Below are 25079 nucleotides of genomic sequence, written 5' to 3'. Positions count from 1 at the left end.
AAGAAGAAGAAGAGTTTGGATTTGATATCCCGCTTTTTACTACCCGAAGGAGTCTCAAAGCGGCTAACATTCTCCTTTCCCTTCCTCCCCCACAACAAACACTCTGTGAGGTGAGTGGGGCTGAGAGACTTCAGAGAAGTGTGACTAGCCCAAGGTCACCCAGCAGCTGCATGGGGAGGAGTGCAGACACGAACCCGGTTCCCCAGATTACGAGTCTACCGCTCTTAACCACTACACCAAACTGGCTCTCACACACTTGCTGTTGTTAAAATTTGTATTTCCACCAGTTGTTGCTAAGGGCACATTCATGATCTGTTGGGGGGGTTGCATGCGCGCATGTGTACACACAGAGTTGTTTTGTGCAAAACGGCTCTTGTGCAAAACAGCTGTGTTATAAAGATAAAATTGGCCTTTCAGGAAAAATCAGCAGGTACAAGAGGCACTTGCTCCTTGCACTGGCTGAAACAACACTTATTTCCCATTTTTGCATGCTGAGGAAAGTTAACAAACCTTTATTATTACTATTATTTTTTATTTATAAAAACAGTACAGAGGTTCTGCACAAGACTGCTATTGCACACAACTTCTGTATTAAAACTGTAAAAAAAATAGATACTAACAGGACTCAGCAAACAGATTTGAATTGGGAATGAAGACTTGTTTGCAGATCATAAATCAGACTTTTGTTTACTTTAAAAAAAAATTAATGCAGTGGTTTTGCACAAGTCCCAACCTTCTATAAAACCTCCATATTTTAAAATAAGTATCTACATATATACTTAAGCAGGAATTGACAGCTATAATATGTAAGCGTGAATCGGGAGTGAAGGAAGATGGGAATGTGGAGTGGAGAAAAGAAGGTCAAGGGGGGATACGGAGCGAGGGAAGAATCAGGGGAAGAAGAGGAAGAAGAAGAGTTTGGATTTGATATCCCGCTTTTGACTACCCGAAGGAGTCTCAAAGCGGCTAACATTCTCCTTTCCCTTCCTCCCCCACAACAAACACTCTGTGAGGTGAGTGGAGCTGAGAGACTTCAGAGAAGTGTGACTAGCCCAAGGTCACCCAGCAGCTGCATGTGGAGGAGTGGAGACGCGAACCCAGTTCCCCAGATAACGAATCTACCGCTCTTAACCACTACACCACACTAGGGACTATATAACCCTAGTGCAGTGTTTTTCAACCTTTTTTGGGCAAAGGCACACTTGTGTCATGAAAAAAATCACGAGGCACACCACCATTAGAAAATGTTAAAAAAATTTTTAACTCTGTGCCTATATTGACTATATATAAAGTAATTCTCTTGAATAGGAATCAAATAAACACAAAGAAAGTATTTTATAATTACTTGGGGAGGTTTTTCCATTTTCTCCCTCCTCGCAGAGAAACATTAGGTCAGTTTGGGAGAGTCAAAATGGTTTCAGGACTGTCTTCCTGTACTTTTCCAGACATGTGGTTGATATATTTGTGTACGTGTTTACCTTGTACATTTTATTTATATATTTGAGACATTAAGTTCTTATAACATGCTCATTACCACTTCTTAGATTTCCCAATGTGTCCCCAGGCCCCAAAATGGTGGGGACCCCTGGTTTAGATTGTTTGCCTGGGGAACACCAGACAAAAGGAGTAGGTGGGGGCACAGATTCTCCTCACTGGCACATTTACATGTGAAAATGTTGCTGTGCTGCAGCAGGGTGCTTCTTTATTCAGATACATATGTGCTAAAGGCAAGTCGTTTTAAGAACTGCTTCACATATGAGAGCAGGTAAGTAGGTATCTGCACACTGCAAGTATTCACCGTGTCCCTGTATTGCAAAAGTTGTGTCCTCATTTTAGTGACAGTTGAACAACACATACTAAAGGAGGCTCAGAGGGAAAGTGGGCTGACTTTCTAGTACAGAGGCAGGCTGCAAGAACGTTGAGGGTTCAAACAAAATCAACAACACCTGCAAAGTGAAGCAAACCTGCCCCATTGTGGGAGCTACTCCAGGTGAAAAGGAGAGGTCGTTTGAGCGTGCCCAATACATTTCCACTCAGGCAAAGGGTGCACAGGTTTCCTGTACAGACACAGAGAGAGAGAGACACACGGTCTTTCAAAGGCAGCCAGGAAAGCCTTCTGCGCCCTTCTCAGTCTCTCGGGTGACCACCCTCCATATCATAGAACAGCAGAGTTGGAAGGGGTCCTGACGGAGGGGCCATCTAGTCTGACCCCTGCCATGCAAGGAAACGGGTTTGACCGGGATGCCCACCACCAGGAGCCCTCCGCAAGAGCAGCAAGGAGCCCTGTTGATTCAACTCAAAAGCCACCGGTGAGCCGGGTGCCCCCGAGGGTAGCCCACAAGGGCGACCTGAGTGAGGCGGCGGCGCTCTCTCCCAGCAGCTGGCATCCAGAGGCATATCGCTCCCGACCCTCCATTCTTCTCTCCCCCTCGCTTGTAATAATAAAAATGCCATGTGGATTTCCAGCCTTTAGGTAGCAGAGCGCGCGCACAGGCACACACGCGAACATATAAACTCGGGACCCACTTACCCCCGCGGGAGGGCGCGTGCAAAGGCCGAGCCCTCGAAGACGGTGACTCCCTTCCCGGAACCAAAGTGCGACGGCAGTGGTTTCCACGGGGGGACGCTTTGAGAACCGGGCCCGCTAAAATGGCGGATCCCGCGAAGGAGAGCTGTGAAGGAATGGGGGATTTCAAGAAGCCGACTCTGCCGCCTCCGTTGCCTCCGCCGCCGCCGCCTCCTCAAACTGGGGCAGAAGACCCCAAAAAGGCGGCGGTTCCCAAGCCCCCGCGAGGGAATTTTTCCATTTTTCCCACGGCACACCAGGCAACATCTCGCGGCACACTAGTGTGCCGCGGAACAGTGGTTGAAAAACACTGCACTAGTGTGCCGCGGAACAGTGGTTGAAAAACACTGCCCTAGTGAGTTTCCTGAAATTGACTATGTTTTTGTCCCTTTCATATTTGAATGGTTTCCAACCCCCACCCAATTTTCCACCAAGGTTTTAAATATTTTCAAAGCACATGGTTTACATTTAAATATTTGCAAAACACGTGGGTTACATCATGGGCTTTTTAAAAAGCCACCCTCAACTGAAAGTAGAATGAACCCCAGGTCAGGCAAGGAGGAAGGCAGTCTCCACCACTGGCTTTCCAGCAACATATCCAAGAACGGTCTTCTGCAGGAATCCACCTTAATTCCCGAAACGCTATAATTTCTTGAGTACATCCACCTCAATTCACAGCACTTTGTTTTGCCCATGCTCAATTGCACCAGTAACGTTTGTTCCTGCGCATTCCAAAGCTTGTGCTTCTGGTAATTCTGCTAACATCGTTCAGTGACCGCTATTGCTCCATAATGAACTCCCCTGCTCTTTATTCTCTCTATACTTACGGTGTTTACTTGTGCAATCAGTTCAATGTCACACCTTTGAAGTATTTGCAGAATGCTGCAGAACTGGCTAAGCTTTCCAGTTCTTCTACCAACTATCACCTTCAAACAGTAATCCGTTCACACACATCATTGCTCAATAGATTTTGGGAGGTTTGACAAAAGAATCGAAATCTTAGACTGAACCATGAAGGTTCAACAGCTCTCATCATGCATATCATATACTGCTTAATCCCAAGCAAACGTTTTCCTTTAAAGGAACTGGAAGGGGTTTCTTCAAAGCCTTAGGACAAGAATTTTTCTACCAGCCTCAGCTATTATCTAATGTGAATAAACAGTCTAACCCAGGAGTGGAGGAACGTGCCGTCCTCCCCGCTCATGCTGTTGGGACTCCCCACAACCAATAATCAGGGGAGATGGGAGCTGTAGGCCCCACAACATCTGGAGAGTCATGTGTCCCCCCCCATACCCTGAAGCTGAGCAGAAATCCTTCTCATTTAGTTGCATTTCATGAGGCTCTCCAAATAGCAGGTTCCACTCGACCTTGTGCAGAGGTGAAAGTGGCAGCAGGCTGCTGAAAGCTATCCTGTCAAAATCTCAAATTGCATTTCTGCGGTGGAAACAACCGCTTTTGTCTGGCTTCCCCTCTTAAGACACGGAGATAGCGTGGAGAGGCATCGCTTTGCTTACCTACGTCACTTAAGCCCCCTTCTCCATCAATCTTGGAGCAGAGGCAATGGCTTCTTGAATTGCTATTATATGCAGTAGTGCCTTTCAAAAGCAGAGCTGCTCTCTCTCTCTGTCATCACACGTCACGGAAGCCTGACTAGTGAAAGCCCGGCCAACACAGTTTGGGACCCACTAAGCCAGAAGACGTCTACCAATCATATATGGCTTTTAAAAACTCCTGATTTTGCTGAATGTCTGGAGCTGGGGGGGGGAGGGGCCAGGACTAGCTATTATACATACTGTACACACATATATTTCAGCTCCTTTTTTAAAAAGGAGTATTGATTTTTAACCATATACAGTACCTCTCTCTCTCTCAGGGTCTTAATTCCACCATTATTTTCTTCTTCTTTAATGCAGCAACATTCTGATCCCATGTATTAAGTTTGGCCTTTCAGTACACAGTGTTGGAAGCTGTGCAGTGCTCTTCGTGAAACCTCCCTCTTCTTACTTGCAAGCAATGAGGCTAAAATATACAGATTTAACTTTAAAATGCACCTCTGCAGTGCTTACGTGAACACCTGCTTTTTTGTGCTGTGGACAGAATGCTATGTAGCACAAGCATAAATGCAGCAGCAATTGCATTTACCAAAAGGTAAATTTACTCTCTCTTTCTCTCTCTCTCTCAAAAAGGATCGGGAATAGAAAGGAAATGTCTTGGAACTAGATTTAGTCATTTTTAAAGTTAAGGAAATGTCAGCTTAAGAGGCTCTATAGAAAACTAATTTATCTACAGTGATGATACCTAACCCTCCTTAAAATGCAGGTCTGCAGTCATAAAGACGCTCTCAATGATAGACGACATTTTGATTTACAATAGTAAGCAAACAGTAACACTTCCTCACTGGAATCCAAGCAAAGCTTTAGCAAATAAGCTGATACCCAAAATACAAAACTTGGTGAAGAACGCTATTTCAGCTATACATTTATCATAAGAAAACTTCCCTTAGGGAAGGGCAGGGGGTGGGGTCTTTTTTGGCCCAGTGACAGTATCCTCTCATGGCCAAGCATTCGGCAGGACCAAAATTAAAGTATGTGTGGCCAGATAGCAGCGGGTTTGGCCACACCACACTCCCCTACACACATACCCCGAGATCCATCCAAACTCTCACCCCAATCTACAGCAAAAGCATCCTTCTGGAGCCACGGAGTGCAGCGAGAGGGAAGAGTTGAGCCTTTCCCTCCAGACTATCTGATTTTTAGAAGACATTTGAAGGCACCCCTATATTGGGAAATTTTTAATGTCTGATGTTTTACTCTTTTTTTTATATGTGCTGTAAGCCGCCCAGACCAGAGTAATATAATATAATAATAATAATAACAATAGACAATTGCGTGCACACACCCTGAAATGCCTCCTCCCCCCAAGCTGCATTTAGGCTTGATGAGGACTAAGTGTCAGCACTTTCCCACCTCTGCCATAGGCAGTGGTGGGCCTTGGTGTCTCAAATTCCAGTGACGCCATGTGCGACGCCAAAATCTGCCCCCTGCCTCTCGCCTGCCATTGGACATAACAGTGGTGGCATTTACTGCAGCACCCCAGATGCTCTGCGCCCAAGTTGCACTCTGCTAGAGACACCTCTGCCATGGGGCCTAATTGTCACAACAAACAGCTGCAGTGGTAATCCTATGTATAAAGACCAAACAAGAAATTGGGGGGAGAGATCCATGATCCAATCCTCTAAGCAACAGGGGAGCCTGACTAAGCTTGGTACTACTGACATCTTGTATATGCACCTATGTTTGTGTTCTTTGAGGTGGGGTAGGGATTACCCCTTAGCCCCATGCTGTTTTCTTTATTATCTCCCCCCCCAATCCATCAATTTCCTCCCAAGCTGCTATTTGCCCTGTATTTGGGGAGGGGGGATTCACAGGTACCCATGTGATAACTGCACACTTCCCCCTGTGGGGCAAATAGCTGCTTTGGAATGGGGGTGTTCGTTGGGGGCAAGCGTATGTGGAAAAGGTATTTGTAGAGAGAAGCCTAGCCTTCTCTCTTTTTAAACGTACAAGGATCTTTCCTCCCCCATGGAGAATGATTCTCTGTCTTGAGTCTTGCACCTGCAATCTGTACAGTTCAGACACAGGTTTCACCATCTCATCTACTGTAATGTCAAGAACTTTGTGAGGAGCTTGACATGCGGCAGAAGCAACTCCAAGGCTTTCCTTGCCTGATTAAATTGCCAACACATCTCCTTCAGAGTTCAAAATGTAAATGTGAGCTTAGGCTGAGCAAATCCCACCAGATCATCAAATATGGATATTATGTGGTTCCATCTGTTCCTGAAGATACATGAATATGCAAGATAATCAACACGGCGACACCTGCAATCACAATGCAGAATATTGCCCTCCTATATGCAGCTACTTACTACCTGTGATTAAACTAGGATGGGGGAAATGTTGAAGGCTTCTAAAATGGCACATGCTCACTGAATGATAATAGATTATGAATGACATTGCTTGATGTTCATATTTCACAGCATTAAAGTAGCGACAAATTTAGTCTTTTAAAAACATGTTTGTTTTTGGTTATAAGCAACATTCCACACCTCCAAATATTTCACACTAAATAGGGTCCTTGGCCTGAAGCCAAAGAGTTATTTTAGGCATGTCTATAGGTTAATGTATGTAATATTTGACTCCTCCTCCCTTTTGAACAGCAGATACCTTTTCCTATAATGCTATAACACAATCTGCTTCTGAACAACCCCTTCTAATTAAAAAAAGGATTCTTATGTGCCATGAAAGGTGATTGGTCTAGAAATGCGAATATAATGCCTTCCCCCTTCCTGCTTGTCCCACAGCCACACCCCCAAACCTGTTTGGCAGAGTTGATAACTAACTCAAGATCACCCTGTGAACTTATTGGCTGTGTGGGGATTTGAACCCAGAACTCTCACGTCCTAGACTGATATCCTAAGCATTGTACCACACTTACTCTCAACAAGGCACTACTTTGCTAGGTAATTACCCCAAGACAGGGAATTTTTTTTTAAAGCACATATGCAGAATGCATAGATTTTTAGATACTTCATGAACAAACAAACAAACAGCATTCAAAGTAATATTTGTTCCTGGTCTCATTTATAATCAAATGCTATTATTTCATAGAAAGGAAACTGGTAGGTTGCATTTGCATATGAAAATTGCTACAGCAATACTTGTACCACTGAAAGCTAGTCACCATTTTGTGGTCTTCTGACGCATGGAAGGAAGGAGGGGGAGAATCCAGCTATCAAATTATTCTACACAAAAGACAACATGCTCTACAGCTGCTATTGTGTACACAAAGACTCCGGTGTACAAAAGGTTTTCAAAACCACTGGGGTTATATAAAGAGAAAGAGAGTTATAAATATCCACCTATATATAAATACATGGATGGTTCCACCATACTTCCAAGCATAAACTGACAGCATAGATTTATAGTGCTCTCTGACAACAAAGATATTTCATTCAACTTTGAGGCCTGATCAACTTAAAAAACAGTTAAAAAAGAGGTTACACTTGCTACAAATATTTGGTCCTCTTCCGTATAATCCTTTGTAACCCTCAAAACTACCCATGCAAAGTTGTTTTTTTTCACACGTGGCAGGTAATGATGCAGAAAGAAGGCTGCAGAATGGAGAAGTCTCTCACTTAAGCATCCAAGGGCGTGCAAAGAAAAAAATGGGCCAAATACTGGCATTCGTTTTGCTACGTCTGCACACACAGAGATAATGAAAACATTTGTGGTTTGGGGGCCATCTGTCAAGAGCAGCAGGCTGTGGAACAGAGCAGGTGCTCTTAGGTTACAGGAAGAGGCTGTGGGTTGTGTTTTCCTCACCCATCACAAAAACAACAGCAAGAACTGGGAAGCTGGTACGCTGAGCCTTAAATAACCAGAAATTTAGAAACAAAAACAAACAGGAGAGAAATTTCTAAACAGGATTGCTTCCCCACCCCCCACCCCTTATAACAACATGCTCATTTATTTGCATATTGCACTTGTGTTTTTTCTCCTACACACCTGAGAACTGATATCAGGATTCTACAGGTGCCACATCATCTGACAACATCTATGGAGATTCTCAGGACTACACGGCTGTTTGCATTGTCACAACACAAAATTGCATTTAGTTGTTCTTGGCTCTTTCCATTTTTTAAAGGAACATGCTGTTCCTGAAGATTAGAAAAATTCAAGAACACGTTAATCCACGGCTGCACTTAGATCCTGCAGCCTGATCTGGTGCTGGTGGGGAGTGAAGGAAGAATCGGAGAAGGGAAGCAGACATTTGAAAAGAAAGGGGAAAAGAAAAAGAAAGCCCTCAAAAGGTAAGCCTGACACTGATTCAGGGCCAAGGCTTGGATTTACAACAGTCCCAGTCAAGCCTCAGAAAAGGACAACAAGAGACAAGGTTTCCAGCTGGCCCTTTGGGTAGCATGCAGAGCCAGGTCTGGCCATCCTTTCCTTGCGCAGCCAATCAAAAACAATGGCAAGATGTAGAAATTCAAAGCAAGAGGGAGACTTCTGAGAACAGAACCTTTCTTACTTTACAGGCACATCCTGCCATTTGCCACCTTAAGAGAAACTAGGTTGAGAAAATAGTACATCTTCTGTTTGTCACCACAGGGGATGAGAAGATACTTTTTCAGAATCAGTAGGAGCAAAAGGAAACAGGGAGGGAAGGGGTAGAGGAATGAATTGGGGGAACACTTGCCTCTCAAGCTAAACAGTGACGCTAAGATGCGTCTCCCAAACGTGCTTGGCAGTCAGGGGGGGACACTGTTAGGATGTGAAACCCATATTTCCAAAGCTCACTTCATTTCCCCCACAAAATACTCTGCTCTGGGTTTGCTTGCAATTATGTCTAATGGTGCCTTGAAAACTGTGGTGGACCCTCTCTCTCAGACAAAGAGTGAAGAGGAGCTCGCCTTCAGCACTGACAACACAGAGCAGTTTCAGGAAATGCAAGCGACAGCAAAAGCTAAAAATAATTGCTGCAGCAACAGACTCATGGATAGGTCCTCACTTCCCTTTGGTGCACCATGGTGGGGACCAGGAGTCAGATTCCTCTTCAGGTGATGGAGCAGGGGGCTCAAACACAGGCCACACAGGGCCAGACACAGAAGCCAGACAACCGTTGACCTTGATGAGTGGAGTAGGAGAAATGAGAGGCAGAAACAACCCAAGAAACTAAAATACCAAAATTCAACCATGGCAATTCATTGTTTGTAGTCATCTTTCAAAGGTAACCTGTAGTCATCTTTCAAAGGTTAACAGTATACAGGTGGGGAACATTTTGCACATGCGGGTCTGAAGAAGGCAGGAAGAGGGGCAGGGCATAATGGGGTGGGCTCATGCATCCTCTGCCAACATGCGACGGGACCAGGAACAGAACACCCCCCCAACACACAAAATGGTCACTGCCTACATACTACTATTTGGGGGGACACTCAGCCACAGGGGGCCCTAATTCTGTGCATACAGTACCTCTAAATCTGCCATTGGCTATGATGCTACTATGTAGGGCCGAGGCTCAGCTTGTTCCCTGTGGAAACAACATAAGAGCTTTGTGTTCGTAGAGCACAGTGTGCACACCCACATTCAGTCTGAACCCTTCTATATCTAACTTTGCTTCAGTAGACCCTGTAACCAGCCTGGACTTCACCCTGCACCCAGACTTAGTTCTGCTTCGCCTCACAGAAGCACAGAACAGTGGGAAAGAGAGAGAGAGAGAGAGAGAGAGAGAGAGAGAGAGAGGAGTTCTACACACATCCAGTTACCTTATGCTGCCTGTTCCTTTCCAGTGAGTTCAAAATTGTTACAAAACTGACTTCATTTTAGAACATTCCTGCTCTGGACACAAGTGTCCCAAGCTCCAAAAAAATTAATTTGGCCATCTAATCAATACAGACTACTGTAGATAACGTAACCATACGCTTTCTTGGTTGTGTGTGATGAAAGTTGGGCACTGTTGAAGCGGTTTAGTCCTGCTGGCCACATGACCCAGAAAGCTGTCTCTGGACAACACTGACTCCCTCAGCCTGAAAGCGAGATGAACGCCACAACCCCAGTCACCTTTGACTAGGCTTAACTGTCCAGGGGTCCTTTACCTTTTACCTTTTTATATACAATCCAAGAAATCAACTCACTATAATATACAGCGTTCCTGAGTTTAGGCACAAACACACATGTATGATTCCCGCTCCAGTAACATACGGTTATAAAATGTTGATTCACCTTAGCAAACACACACACATTTATTTCCATTCTGCACCTGCCCAAACACAGATATACCTAAGTAAGACAACAAAAAGTTTGCATCATGCTGTGAACAAGTGTTGTTCTCAGCCCTGATGAAATATCATGAGTGCCAGGACAAATGGCCTCCCAAAAATGTGATGCTTAAGTCCCCAAGAACCTAAATATTTTTACAGTGCTGCCTTGGATTCCAAGGTTTGGGAGTAGAGAATGACCGATTACCACAATGTAGATTTATGATGGAATGTGGCTGGCCATCAAAGGATGTCTTTAACTCAGCCTTATTGGCAGCTGATACAATTTGCCTCCCAAACACACAAATGTATTTTGAGAAGAAGTTGCCCTCACAAAAGGTGAAGTTAAGATTGCTGCAGGAATAGAAAAAAAAGGTTGTGTTCCACGCACCTACTTGACAGAAAGCCTAATGAGAGGGAAGATGTTGTCTTGCTTTAATTGGAAATTAGGGAGGAAGCTGAGCACTGATTGCCATTAGGCAGTTAAGGATATGCATCAAGCAAAGAAGCCTAGAACAGTTTCTCTGAGAAATATTATTTCCAATGGCAGCACTCTGGCTCCGGAAAATTAGAGGAAAGTACTTTAGGGGCAAGTCTTTAATAGCTCACAGTCCTCAGCCAGAGTAGGATAGCAGAGTAAATGGAATTGGCTTTACAGAAATTACGTGTTTTCAGCAGACAATTTATCCACCAGCTGCCAGGAACACAATTCCAATTTAATTTAATGTATTAGAAAGGAATTATTCCTATCCAACTTCTGCAACTATAAATTTAGCACTCTGTCTGCCACCTCCAACACACCACCCAAGGAAGACCATATTTAGTGGAAATGGACAAACTCTCACCAGCATGAATTGAAAACAGGCTGGCAAATACAATTCAATGCAGTTTTTCTACACCCCCCCCCCCCGGCAAGTTCAAAAGCCATGCCACTTGGAAATTGTAGCGCTGAGGCAAGCAACCACATGGCACTCCCTTTCTTCCCGTGTTTGCTGTGTGCAGGAAAACCTTGCCCTTTGATTGGCTGCTGTTCCAGGTTTTGCACACAGTGAGCACATGATCGAGGGTGCAGGGTGGCAGAGATGGTGGCACCTGCATTTGCCCAGCAAGTGGAAGATTCCATCTGAGAACAGGCTACTGCCACTCAAGACGCTTCCATTTCCAACCAGTCCTATTCGGCTGCATAGTAAGCCAAATCCAGATAAGAGACAAGTGGGGGTTCCCTGCAAGAAGGAAGTGGGCTGATTGAATAAGAGGACTGGGAAAGGCTGGAGGGGGCGTTTCTGTGCTGTGGATGAGCAGGGAAGTGATTGAGTGCAGTAGCTTGTGAAATACATAGCAGGTTTGTTGTAAGACTCCCCCACCTGCGATCTTGGACAATAATAGCAACACTGGGCTATGTGGCAGGATTGCTCTAATTTTATAACCTACTATCTAGCAGTTATGAAGCAATGTCTGGTTCTCTTCCCGCCCATCACAAATTATCAGTCTCCGCCCCCCACAAATTATCTTCTCCCCCAGCTGCTAGACTTGCAGTGTGTCTTCTTAAATGTCATATTTAAATTGCATGTGCCCTGTCCTTGGGGCACACAAGCGTTTTTTTTTTCTGTCTTGGAAATCCCCTGCTAAATGGATTCTTTAAATCAGACTCAAGGCTGGCCAGAAGTCAAGATGGCTATACACTACCTGAAGATAATACTGATTGCTGGGGAACCACAGCTGAAGAGGGTTACTGCCCTCATCATGACTTGCTTATAGCCATCCCATAGGTATCTGGTTAGCCCCTGTGGGATGACAGATGCTGGACTAGATAGGCCTTTGGTCTGATCCAACCATGCTCTCTGTATGAGTCAGGGTCTTGTTCTGTAAATTACATACCCATTCTAAAAAGCTGAAGCCGGTTTCAACAATCAATGAACACTTGCCAACACAGCAGCTGCCCTGCTGCATCCTCTCCTCAGCCTGAGGAACGCAGGCCTCACAGGCACACAATTGGTGCATATCTTCGTAATATTCTCAATTTAATACTATGACCTGTCGGATGTCCATTCCAACGACCAAGGCTCTTGCCTCAAACACTTACATACAGTTCATAGTCCAAACACAGTAATTCCAAATCCTAACAACTTCATGACTGCTCCCTCACACCCCATTTGATTGGAAAGATACCAGTTGGTAGTCCCAGGGTATCCTTTTCCGCATCAGGTTATCCATTGCAAGTGTATCCTGGTAGGAGCGAACTGCATTTCCTCTGGCGGCTGGCCTGGAGAAAGAGTTATGTTCCATCATTAAGCTAAGTGTATGTGTACAACAGCATTTGTTGTCCCTCGTCTTCCCTCCTTGTTGACAGTTAAACTGTAGGATCTTTGGAACAGAAAGCTGCCCAGCTTAGAGCCGTCTGTTTACACAGATGGAAGAGAAGCTTGTTTTCCTTCCATGAGAACTGTTGGGAGGTAGAACATCCCCAGCACTGGAACTATTCTCCCCCGAACTGGCCAAACTCTGACTACATGAGGCTTCCAACATACTTCGGTGTGGCTCCCAGACAATTCCAGATGAAAGACTAGCTCTGTCTCTTCTTTCCAGCCCACACAGGTACGCAAGGGAAGAAGCAGGAGAAGGTGGTCTAAACTCCACATGGGAGACCGAGTTGGCAACTGTGACAAGAAGCTTGGGGTTCAACCCAATATTAGCCACATTCAGAGGAGACCCATTGAAATGAATGGATATTCATTCCAATGGGTCTACTTGGAGCAAAACAACCCTTGGCCTCTGGAACTATTGCAAGCTGTGGTCCTGGTTTTCAGTCAAGGAAGAACAGGTCTGCTAGGAAGTATCTTGTGAAACCACCCGGATATATTTATGTGGGGAAGCTACACTGACTGGATGTCTCCCTGCCTCTGCCCACTCTAGGGAAATAAGGAATGTTGCATTTGACTGTGCCAATGGATTAAATCCCACACTTTTGATGAACACTTGTATAGAAATTGAATATTAATAATAAAGAATGAAAAGAGAAGCTGTGGCAGGACACAACCCCTTGAATTTGCAAGCCACCTCAATAATAATAATAATAATAATAATAATAATATCCCGCCCATCTGGCTGGTTTCTCCCAGCCAATCTAGGTGGCTTCTAGCACATATAAAACATAATAAAATGTCAAATATAAAACTTGCAGATAGAAAGCTGCCTTCAGATGTCTTCTGAAAGTTGTGTAGTTCTTTATCTCCTCGACAGCTGATGGAAGGGCATTCCACAGGGAGGGAGCCACTGCTGAGAAAGTCCTCTGCCTGGTTCCCTGTAACTTCACTTCTTGCAGCAAGGGAACTGCCAGAATACCCTCAGAGGTGGACCTCAGTGGTCCAGGCTGATGGAGGTGGAGACGCATATTTATTATGAAATAGTCCCATAAAAATGGCAACATGCAGGTATTAACTATGAGAACACAAGAGCCCTACTAGATGAAACCAAATGGGCCATCCTCTTCAGCTCACTGTATGTTCCTCAGCAGCTGGTATTCAGATGCATATCACCTCCAATGTTGGTGCTGACTTTGATCTGGCCAACCAGGAAGTTATTTGGGCTGAAGGAACTTGTCTTGTTTTTCCTCATGCAGGAACAAGGTGGGATTAAATAAATTCAATGGATGAGAGCTAATAAACGTTATCCAAACTACATCAGCCATCTGGAACTTTCATGACGAGAAGCAATATGCCACTGAATACCAGATGCTTGGGAGCAACAGCAGGCAAGTGCTGTTCCCTTCGTTCTCTTGTTGTATACTTCCCAAAAGCATGTGGGGTGCAGGAAACTAAATTAGCTGGACCTTTGTTTTGAGCCAGCAAGGCTCTTCTCTTCTCATGACCATGCTTTGGAGACCGAAGCCGGCTAAGCAAGCTCAGTCTGGCTCCTGAAGGAGACACCAGGTGTGTAGTCAGCAGTCTCCAAAGAAACACATCCTGTGGTGAACTTCCTCTGAGCTCAATACATTGCACACTGATCCTTTCAGGGACAGGCAGGATCTGAGCAGGCATAGCTACCTCTTGCTCTGCAAACAACTGTGCAAGCAAGACCTTATGGTGCTTTAGAGAAAACCAATGCCCAGATCAAGCTGCCACAATCAATTTTGGACCACAAGGTGGATGAGCCTGCTCAGAGCCCCACCATCCCAGAAACAACTAGGGGTAGGAGAGGTAAACTCTCTTCCTTCTGAGTCCCTTTCCTTATTCGTTCCAATGGAGTAGGAGAAGGCATCTCCAGTGAGGGTTATTAAAAAGTGAATGTGCTTCTTTTCCCAAGCAGAAGGGTTAGGGTTAGGGTTAGGAAATAGAGCATTGGTTCTTAACTGGTGGTCCATAGACCCCAGGCGGTCCATGTGAGCCACCCAGGCAGTCTGTGGCACCATTCAGAAAACCAAAACTACAAAAGAGATATCAAAAAAAATCTAAAATAGGGGGTCCATTGCTTGGCTTCTGAAAAAGCACAGGGTCTGCAGTATTTAGCTAATTGGGAGCTACTAAAGTATGGTAATAAAGAAAGTGAAGCCTGGGGTGGGGTGGAGCAGCACTGAGCATTGTTGAACAGGACAAGTGGGAAAGGTAAAGCAACTTCTATTTGCTCTCGCCTCTCATCCATTTATATATATATATATATATATATATATATATATATATATATATATGCTTCAGCTTCCATTACATGTTTAATCATTATGTCCCATAGAAATATTCTCTTACCTCACTCATACGCCTTTTTATTTGATTCAAAATATTTGTTTATTTTATAAAAGTACCTCTTCTACGGACGCGGGTGGCGCTGTGGGTTAAACCACAAAGCCTAGGGCTTGCCGATCAGCAGGTCAGCGGTTCAAATCCCCACGGCGGGGTGAGCTCCCGTTGCTTGGTTCCAGCTCCTGCCAACCTAGCAGTTCGAAAGCACATCAAAGTGCAAGTAGATAAATAGGTACCGCTCCGGCGGGAAGGTAAACGGCGTTTCCGTGTGCTGCTCTGGTTCGCCAGAAGTGGCTTAGTCATGCTGGCCACATGTACGACGGCTCCCTCGGCCAGTAATGCGAGATGAGCGCCGCAACCCCAGAGTCGGACATGACTGGACCTAATGGTCAGGGGTCCCTTTACCTTTATCTTTACCTCTTCTACATATTGCTACTAAATTGTGAATTAAACAGCTGTAAGCTACTATTCTTGGAACACTAAAGCATTTTATTATTCTTCAAAAATGAGGCACTGAAACAACTATAGATCGACAGACAGACATGAGCAGCAATTCACATTGAGGCGATTACTGTAGGAACCCAAGTGCTTGAGAGAAAACATATCACAAAACTGTACATGTTCAGGTGTTGCTGAGATCACTCACCAACCTGAAATTCACAAGCCAAGAATGCCAATGAAGAAACAGATCCAGAATGCTGATTTACCCATCTGATTTCCAAAGTTGCCTCTAGCCATACAGAGTCACAGAAAGTATGCCCTCAGGATGCCAAAAAATAAATTACAGGTTCTATTCCCTTTTCCTCCTCAAACTGTCTTGCATGTGAAAGAGAAGGCATTTTTAGAATCACAGAAAACATTCATGGCATGACAAACAAGCTACTGTTTGACTTCCACTGTGCTCAGCGAGAAAGCCCACAATGTGTGAATTAAATAGGCAATCTTGAAATGTTGTCAAGAGAGATGCACTTAAATATGCAAGAGAGAGATGTAACAGAAGAAATGCCAGTCTTTAAGGATGAATCGTTCCTGAGAGCACAAGCCTGCATGTACAGCTGCCGCCTACTGCTAAAATGCACAGTTTACCACTTGATGTACACCACTTGATGACTGCAATGTATGTTCCTCACTTGATAATCAAGTACTACAGCGAGAGCTTCCCTACACTTTCAAATAAAATGCTTTTAAATAAGAGTCCATCCCCACGTTTCTTTCGGCAAATCACATCCCTAAAAATGCTGGGGTGTTTATGTGTTTTGTAGAACTGGCTCTTAAGTGATTCAAGATCACTATAGACACAAATGCATACAATTGGGTAATAGGGTCATAATTTGCCGCGGGTTCTTTATTTATTTGGATTCCTTATTTATTTATGCTCCTGCCCCCTTTTTCAAGGGCTTCAGAGTGGTAGATACAGAACCCTCATCCCCATACTGGCTGGACCCAAGCCGGTTTCTATTCGGAAATGGGTCTACATAGCAGGCACACAGAGACGATGCTCTATGTCACAAAACATTTAAAATCCTTCATACACATCAATATTTGTGCCACGTCCTTCTTTGAAGGGGCGTGCTAAGGATTAAGATAACTAAATAGTTCTTCAATACGGTATTATGTAGCACCTCAAGAAAGCTATAACTTATGTGAAACAAATATACGTGCAGTGCTATCTTTCTAGAAAAAGCAATGCCCAAACTCATAATGGGCACTTCTTCTTGTTCTCTGATAATGGCAATGTCACCCACCTGAGAGGTGCTAGAACTGAGTTCCGGCAAGTTTTGGCTGAAAAAAAGGCCTGTATATATGTATCATACTCTCAATTACCTAAAACCAGGAATTTATCATCCTCTCATCATGATTCTAGCTGGCGTTAGCCCTTATTCTGCTTCTCCGTTCCTTTATCTTCCTTTCCTCTACCCATCTCCATGCCTTTGATATCTTCCCATCTTTAGATAGAATTCCATGTGAAAAATATTATTATTATTATTATTATTATTATCATCATCATCATCATCATCATCATAAAGAACAAAGGATGCTGTTTTAGACAAAGTCTATTTACTTCAACACTGTCTACACTGCCTAGCAGTATCTTCTTTAGGGTTTCATACAGGAGACCTTCTCACTCCTACTTGGAGACACTAGGGGTTGAATGAAGGACTATCTGCATGCAAGGCACATGCTGCTAAGCTACGCCCCTTTCCCAATCAAAATATGCTACGTTTCTGTCACGTGACCGCCTTATTTTCTTTTTCAAGCCAATAAACTATTTTTAGAAACACTGGTTAGTATGCTACTAAATCTTACACTGAGTAGACCCAGTGGAATGGAATTCAGTTAGTCACGGCTAACTTAAATACATTCATTTCAATGCATCTAAGAGTGTGACATAACTGGATGCCACCCATTAAGGACGATATATTCTGTGCCTTTTAACACATTTGGGTAATGTATCAAGATTTGTACCACACAAAGACTTTTGTCTCTCTTTCATACACGCGCGCGCGCACACACACACACACATAGCAGGGAGAGATAAGAGATTTACATAAGCAGAAGGCAAACTTTATGCCTGCAATTACACCACTTGGGTTTAAATCCAAAAAACAAAGGCTATGGATTTGCACACTATAGCCACAAAATGGAATTCCTAAGAACGTAACACTCCTAGTTTAACAGCACTAAGGGTGTTGGTGAGGAATAGTTCAAGTGCTACACGAAATGCAGTAATCAACAAACAGTTCCGATTTACAATTTTAAAACTATATTGGTGAGAACGTGAATTACAGAACGAACAAGGGTGATGGCATCTTTCACTCAACCAACTTTGATGTGTAATTATGCTTTCATGTTACACATAGCTCTTTATCAGGCAATTCGTTATAGCTCAGGTATTTAACTATTGGGATTTTTTATTCCCTGCATCTAGCCCAACAACAGTTGTCTATGCTAGGTATTTAAGCATTCTCCGAAATCTACTGGAAATTCCTTATTGTTCCTTCAACACAATGGTTGCTAAAAATATGACAAGCAAAATTCCATACACATCAGTGCTACATAGTTTGAGCCTGCAAAATCTACTGCAATTTTTAAAATGTTTGCATTAATGTTTACACACGCAGAGGATTAATAATATATTTTAAACGCAAACATGTGTGAGCTGCTGAAGCAAATATACAGTACACTAATTCTGTTCAATTTTATACAGCACATAAAAGCCACTGCAAAATATGTGAACTTAAAAGACAAAGAAAACTCCAATAATGTAATATTGCAGCCCCCAAACTCACTATAGTATAAATACCCAGTAAGAATAAGACTATGATCCTAAACACACTTGCCTGGGGATGCATCCCATTCAAGGGAATGGAACTTACTTCCTGGTAAACATATAAAAGGATCCCATTTAATTCATAGGACCTACCCCTGAGTAAACATGCCTTGGCTTAGAAGCAGAAGGAACTTTTTTCCATATGTGGTGGACGTGCCCAAAGGTAAAAGACTTCTGGGAAAAGATTTATAATGAAATGAAAAAGGTGCTGAAAAACACATTTAAAAAGAAACCAGAAGCCTTTTTACTGGGCATCCTAGGCCAAGAAATCCCAAAATGTGATAGAACTTTATTTATGTATGCCACAACAGCAGCTAGAATTTTGATAGCTAAAAACTGGAAGACAGAAGTAATTCCAACGATTGAAGAATGGCAGATGAAAATGATGGACTATATGGAGCTCGCAGAGATGACCGGGAAACTTCGTGACCAGAGGGACGACGCGGTGGAAGAAGAATGGAAGAAATTTAAACTGTACTTAAAAAACGATTGTATTATTGATAATTAGATATAATTTGAAAGAAAAGTTAGACTGTAGAGGTAGAGTTAGGTTAAGTGTTTAAGACAGATGAAATATGAGTGTAAATAAGGTTTTGCAAGATGTTTAGAAATTACTAAAGATGACAGACAAGGAACGCAGGAAGAGGAGATAGGAGGAAGTCAATATACAATGTGAAGGACAGTTGTTAGTGATAATAAATAAGATTTTTTTCTTTTTTTGTAGGTTTGTTTTTATTGTAGGTTTGTTATTATTGTAGGTTTGTTTTTAAATAATTGTATTGTTGTGTTTATGTTTGATTATGTTGTTGTTTTTTGTTCTATAAAATTTAATAAAGATTTTTTTTTTTTAAGTAAACATGCCTTGGCTTAGACTGCCAGGCAGGTTGCAGGTGGCAGTCTATGAACACTACTCTTTAGAACTGTTTGAGCTGCCTTAGGAATTCAAGGTACATGTAATGACACACACATAAAATTAGCTAAAAACAACAACAACACCCAGGCAAGCAAATTCTTGCCCCATAGTTCCCCCAAATATATATATATATTTAAAAACAGGACATAAATGGAAGGTTTGCACACTGAACAAACACTTCAGTTCATTTCTACGTGCACAAAGAGGCCAGAAATTAACATGGAAAGTACAGATGTTAACAGGGAATAATCCATAATTCTCAAAATCCTCATACAAGCACTTCAGTGTGGATTTACCAAGAATACACCACCATAAGGCCTACTTTCATTAGTTGAGAGAGCCAAGCACACACATATAGTTCCGACTTCTCCTAGACCAGCACTGCTGAAATGAATGGGAAGCGGCCCCATGTCCAATTTCCAGCCAATTTGCTTTGGAGACACGAATGACACATTTTGGAGAAAGCTCTGGACCCAAAACAATGGAGCTCATATAAAAACACTACGAAATAAACAGCCAAATCTGGAAGTCGTGAAGTGGAGAAACAATGCACTACGGAGGCGAAGATAATTCATTTAAACATGGCCACTTGTCTCACAGATCATCTGATAAAATTAGACCTATTTTCAACCAAAAACATGAGTGTAGAAGAAGCAGGGAATTTTCCTCTCAAGGGTTTTTTTCATGTTAAATATGCCAGAGTGAATTAAGTTCATGTGTAAATAAAACAGGAGTGTGCAATTCAATTACAATCTGACCTCCTTTTCTCCAGTAAAAGCTATAGGAAGGAGAATTTATTTCCTCAAAATGCAATAACAGAGCTCATTTGGAAATTACAACTCCAAGTAGTTTGTCTAATTAGCACTACAGGCAATCTCTAAGCAGTATCATAGGAATATACTAAGTTAAATATGGTCTTCCCAAACACAGAAACACACACAGTGGGGAAAGAGGGGCACTCATTTTCACTCCATGCAATCAACATTGTTTTATATCACAATTCGCTTAGATCTGCATAAATACAAAATAGTTCACATCAGATTGGGAGTACCCACCCCTTGCTGATAGCTTTTTAGTGTTGATAATCTTGGCAGCATATTCTTGTCCAGTAGTGATTTTCATACATCTTCTCACCACTGAAAAAGCTCCCCTGTAAGCCAATAAATCAGAGAACCATCAGTTTCAAATGGGGGGGGGGAGGCAGCTGTGCTACTTCAGAAATGGTCTAGTAATTTAGACAGCATTAACCAATTTGAACAGTGTCAATATATGAAGGCATGAGAATGAGCACAACATGGCAATCAGCCCTAATTTGATGGACTGTAACAGTAAATTGTATTTAAGATGTGAGCATAAGCCATATCATTAAGAGACTGAATAAATGTACATCTCATTATAAGTGGCAGTATTGACACATAGGAATTGTGTGTTTTTCAGAGTTTTGACTGAAAGGTGTAGCCTGAATATATTCCTGTGGTGGAATTTTATCTTATTTTAGGTACTGTTTTTTTTTTTAAGCAGTCCTATGATCCTGTAAACACGGCACTTTGTGTTTATTTAAGCATAAACACTCATGTCACACTGGAGTGGCTAGGACCCAATAAATCTTAATAGATACAGTCCTGAGCAAGAGCATTCATTTGCAATTCCCTTGAAGATGAAGAGCACTGGAATTAGACTGCTCTTCGTGACATGTTCACCATGTTAATACCACTCCTGCCGTCCGGTCAAACATTTTCAAGTCAATTTATATAACAAAATCACACCGTATTGAATTTGCACATTTTTTAAAAAAAATGGAAGAAAATGAGAGAAATGCAAATCAGAAGGACCTACTGGATTGAATTCTAAGCACTCCCTGGTTATAAGAAGACTAACAAGCATGCTTCTTCACGTTTCCTAACACTTGGGTGCAGTCTCTATGTGTGCGCCCCCCCCCCCTTTCAAATTGTGATGTTGTTGTTTTCCTGGACGTTAAAATTTGAGCCACCCACGCTGCCCAGGGGCAAATTGAGTCATCTGTGGCTCTCTCCCACCCCCTGTGCCCCTCCGCACGGAACACGGGAGAGAAGGGGGGGGGGATTTTGTGCCATTATTTTGTTCCCAACCATACTGATGGATGTAAGAACACAAATCCCTAATTAACAAAGCGGCGGGGGGGGGGGGAGATACCCACGCAGGGAAGCCCAGTCTGTTTTGACAGGGTTGCCCTTCCTTCCTGTCTAAATGCATTGTGTATGTGTATACATGTGCTTGTGTGTTATATTACACATATTACACTCTACTGACAGGGCTGAACTTTCTGCATCAATAAACGTGGCACCAAATCTTCCGAGGCACAACACGGACCTTGCATGCAAAAGAAGGGCGAGAGAAAGGAAGACAGCTGCGTCTCCTTTCCAATATGCATCTCTGCTTCTCCCTCCCCTTCTACTAGATCTGGCCATGGAGTTGAACTCTGCTGCGGTTCAAGCTGCCGCACCACCCGATGTGTGTTTGTGTGCGTAAAATTCAGCGGCAAGCTTTTTAGCAACGCGCTGACCCTTTTGCAACGCGCTGACCTAAGACAGGGATCAACGCACCTCCCCCCCCCCCGTGCCAAGCCGCCGCCGCCAGTGTGGTTCTCCTCTCAGCTGTCAACAGCGTGCCCCCCTTCGATGCCCTGCTCCTCTCGCCACCCCCAAGCCCTCCCGCAGCCAGCTCGCCCCCGACTTACTTCCCGAGCTCCTCGAAGAGCTGATACTCGTCGGTGAACCTGGTGCAGGTGGTGGTCGAAGCCATCGTCCGCCGGAGGGCTCGCTCCTGCTGGCGCCACCGAGAAAGACGAGGAGGAAAGGTAGGCTCGGCAGGGGGCGCGAGCAGGACGCGGCGGGGGAGGGCAGAAGCGCTTCTCCTCCTCCTTCTTCTCCTCTTCCTCTCTGCCACGCTCCCTCTTGGCAGCTCCTTTCCACTTTCCGGCTGGCTTGTTTGTTTGCAAGGGTTATAGAGCAGGAGGGGAAGGAGAGCGAGAAGAGGGAGGGAGGGAGGCGCGCTGCTCCCCCCTCAGTCCCCGCGACCTTCCTCCTTGGCAAAAGCTCGGGCGAGCTGTCTAGGGGAAAGGTGCCATCCGACGGGGAGGACGCAAACGCGACGGCAGAGGCACAGAGAGTTGCACGAGGAGCCTCAACAGGCTTATTAAGCAGCAGCTACTAGGGATCGGAAGGCGAGGTTGTCGGAGAGGGAAACAGGAAAACGAGAAGCGAGGGCGACTCGGACGCCTTTCTTGCCCGGGCGGCGCCTCTGCGCTTGGTACAGATCAGCCTTTCTCCGTGGGCGAGGAAGGGCTGCGCTCCGGACAGAAGAGCGCATCAGGCGGGGAGCCGCGAATTGCGAAGAAGCGGTGGCTCGGGCGCTTCTCCTCCTCCTCTTATCTCCTCCCTTCTCTCGCCCTCTTCCTCCGGCAGCCGTCGCCCCGGCGGCTCCCCCCGCTCGCCGCCGCCGCTCTGCGCTGTGCCACACCTCCCTCTAGCGACAGCTAGGCAGGCCCGTTCGCCCGGCAGGGCACGGCGAGACTCGCCTGACCTCTCCCGCTCCTGCTCGCTGTACCGCCCTTCCTTCGTCTAAGCCTCCGAGGCTTTCTACACGCACGCAGGAGGGGACCGGAAAGGTTCTTGCTCAAAGCGATAATCCCGCTTCCTCCCCGACTCTTTTGTCTCTAGGGCGTGTGAACACGCAAATGCTCCCGAGAGGGTCGTCTGAATGGGCGAGGGTTGCTTTGGTTGGTTTTGTTTTGTTTTGTTTCCCCGCTCAGCGGATGCAAAGGAAGGGACGTTGCGGACTCCGTGTGCTCGCACTCGTCCAAACGAAATATTCCGTTCCGCCCTTAACTGCAGGGTTGGTGAAATATATTTCTAATGCCTTTTTAAACTCCGGCGTTTAGCCGAGCCCGCCTTCAGAGGAGAGACTCTTGGGGGCCGCTCTTCTCCCTCCCCGCTTCTCTCCCAAGCCGAAGCCGCGGGAGGGAAGCCGCCCCACCCTCCCGGGTGATTCCATCCGCCCTTCGCAGCGTTCCATCCAGTGGCGTCACAATCGACACGCTACCTCGTGCGTTCTACCCAGCCAGTCTCCAGCAGGGAAAAGACGCGGGGGGGGGGGGAGAGAGAGACGAGGGAAGAGAGCGGGAGAGAACAGAACGCAGTTTCCGACCTGTCGCGAGATAATGCAAGCTCTTCTAAAGCGGGGAGAGGCGCTTTTTGGATGTTGCTCATCCAGAATGAGCTAGGATAGCAGGCTCTCATCTATGATGACATCCTCCACCACCACCACCACCCCACACACATTCCGAGTCCTGATGGGGAAAGTTCTGCCTTTGTTTCAATGAACAGCATTAGCTCTAAATAAATAAATTCCTTCCAGTAGCACCTTAAAGACCAACTAAGTTTGTTCTTGGTATGCATGCACACTTCTTCAGATACATTAGCTCTATAGATAAAAATTCGTTTAGTCGTGTTCGACTCCTCTTGACCCCATGGACCAGAGCACCCCAGGCACTCCTGTCTTCCACTGCCTCCTGCAGTTTGGTCAGACTCATGTTAGCAGCTTCGAGAACACTGTCCAACCCTCTGGTCCTCTGTCGTCCCCTTCTCCTTGTGCCCTCCATCTTTCCCAACATCAGGGTCTTTTCCAGGGAGTCTTCTCTTCTCATGAGGTGGCCAAAATATTGCAGCCTCAGTTTCAGGATCTGTCCTTCCAGTGAACACTCAGGGCTGATTTGATAGGTTTGATCTTCTTACAGTCCATGGGACTCTCAAGAGTCTCCTCCAGCACCATAATTCAAAAGCATCAATTCAAATGTTGAGTCTCCTGCAAATGTAGGGGAGGGTAGACCAGCATGCCATGGGTGTGAATCTGTGCACACTGACTTGGGGGAGGGTGTAACTCCCGGTGAGCTCAGTGGGATTTATTCCTCTGCAGACAGAGCTTTCCCAACTTTTCATGTTGGTGACACACTTTTTAGACATGCATCATTTTGTGAGACAGTAATTCAGTTTTACTAGCAAACGAGGTTAAGCTAACCCTTTTCCAGGAACACGGGGAGCTTTCGCTTGACACACATACACACTGCAACCGACACACTACTGTGTTGCAACACACAGTTTGGCAAGCTCTGGCCTAGAGGGTTGCACTAGTGAAACTGCTATCCCGTGCTTGTTTGCTAGGAGTATGGATGAAGTGTGTATTGTTTTGCATAGCTACAATCCTGCCGCGGTCTAATTTTTCTAGCAGCACTCCTGTTTCAAAGAACCTATTAGAGAAGCAGAAATGCAGAAGACAAGTGATTCCTCCCATGGAGATGCATTGATCTGAAAACATTTACCTAGGGTTTCGCCAGAGGACCTGTTCATTGAGCATTCAGCATTATGCAGGAAAGTCCGAGTGAATTCAGGATGAGCAAGTTCCATTGGACAAAGCAGTGCTTTGAGCAAACCTGCCATGCAGATGGGGCTTAAATGGTTTGCTTAAAGGCAAAAGTAGATAATCTTTTGGGGGCTAGCTCTGGGGCCCACATGTCCAAATTGGCATAGCTGAAGCAAAACAATGGGTGCAGCCAAAGCAGGAAAGTCATACATCCCCCCTCCCCAAGTTATAAATGCTGGCCGTGGTCTCCATCTTACCTCATCAACTACAGTCGTACCTTGGATGTCAAACAGAATCCATTCCGGAAGTCCATTCGACTTCCAAAA

At 44.6% G+C, this 25079-nt stretch overlaps 1 protein-coding gene across 21 annotated transcripts in view; it reads right to left on the bottom strand.

Annotated features, from left to right (window-relative positions):
* The window catches only part of CAMK2D (calcium/calmodulin dependent protein kinase II delta), a 184494-nt gene extending 161876 nt beyond the window's left edge, over positions 1-22618 (bottom strand). For 4 of the 21 annotated variants that reach the window (XM_033160037.1, XM_033160017.1, XM_033160018.1 and 1 more), the window contains exons 1-2: positions 22073-22612; positions 20412-20506 (exon numbers count right to left, since the gene is read on the bottom strand). In XM_033160037.1, coding sequence (XP_033015928.1) covers positions 20412-20506; positions 22073-22137 — 160 coding nt within the window. In that variant the 5' untranslated portion in view covers positions 22138-22612. Of the gene's footprint in view, positions 1-20411; positions 20507-21188; positions 21211-22072 lie in introns of those variants that run through there. The other 17 variants (XR_004427321.1, XM_033160027.1, XM_033160015.1 and 14 more) reach the window with 14 other exon arrangements.
* Between the last annotated feature and the right edge of the window lie 2461 nt (positions 22619-25079).

Source organism: Lacerta agilis, chromosome 9 (assembly GCF_009819535.1).
Source record: "Lacerta agilis isolate rLacAgi1 chromosome 9, rLacAgi1.pri, whole genome shotgun sequence".
NCBI lineage: Eukaryota > Metazoa > Chordata > Lepidosauria > Squamata > Lacertidae > Lacerta > Lacerta agilis.
This window is presented reverse-complemented; position numbering and strand designations above follow the sequence as displayed.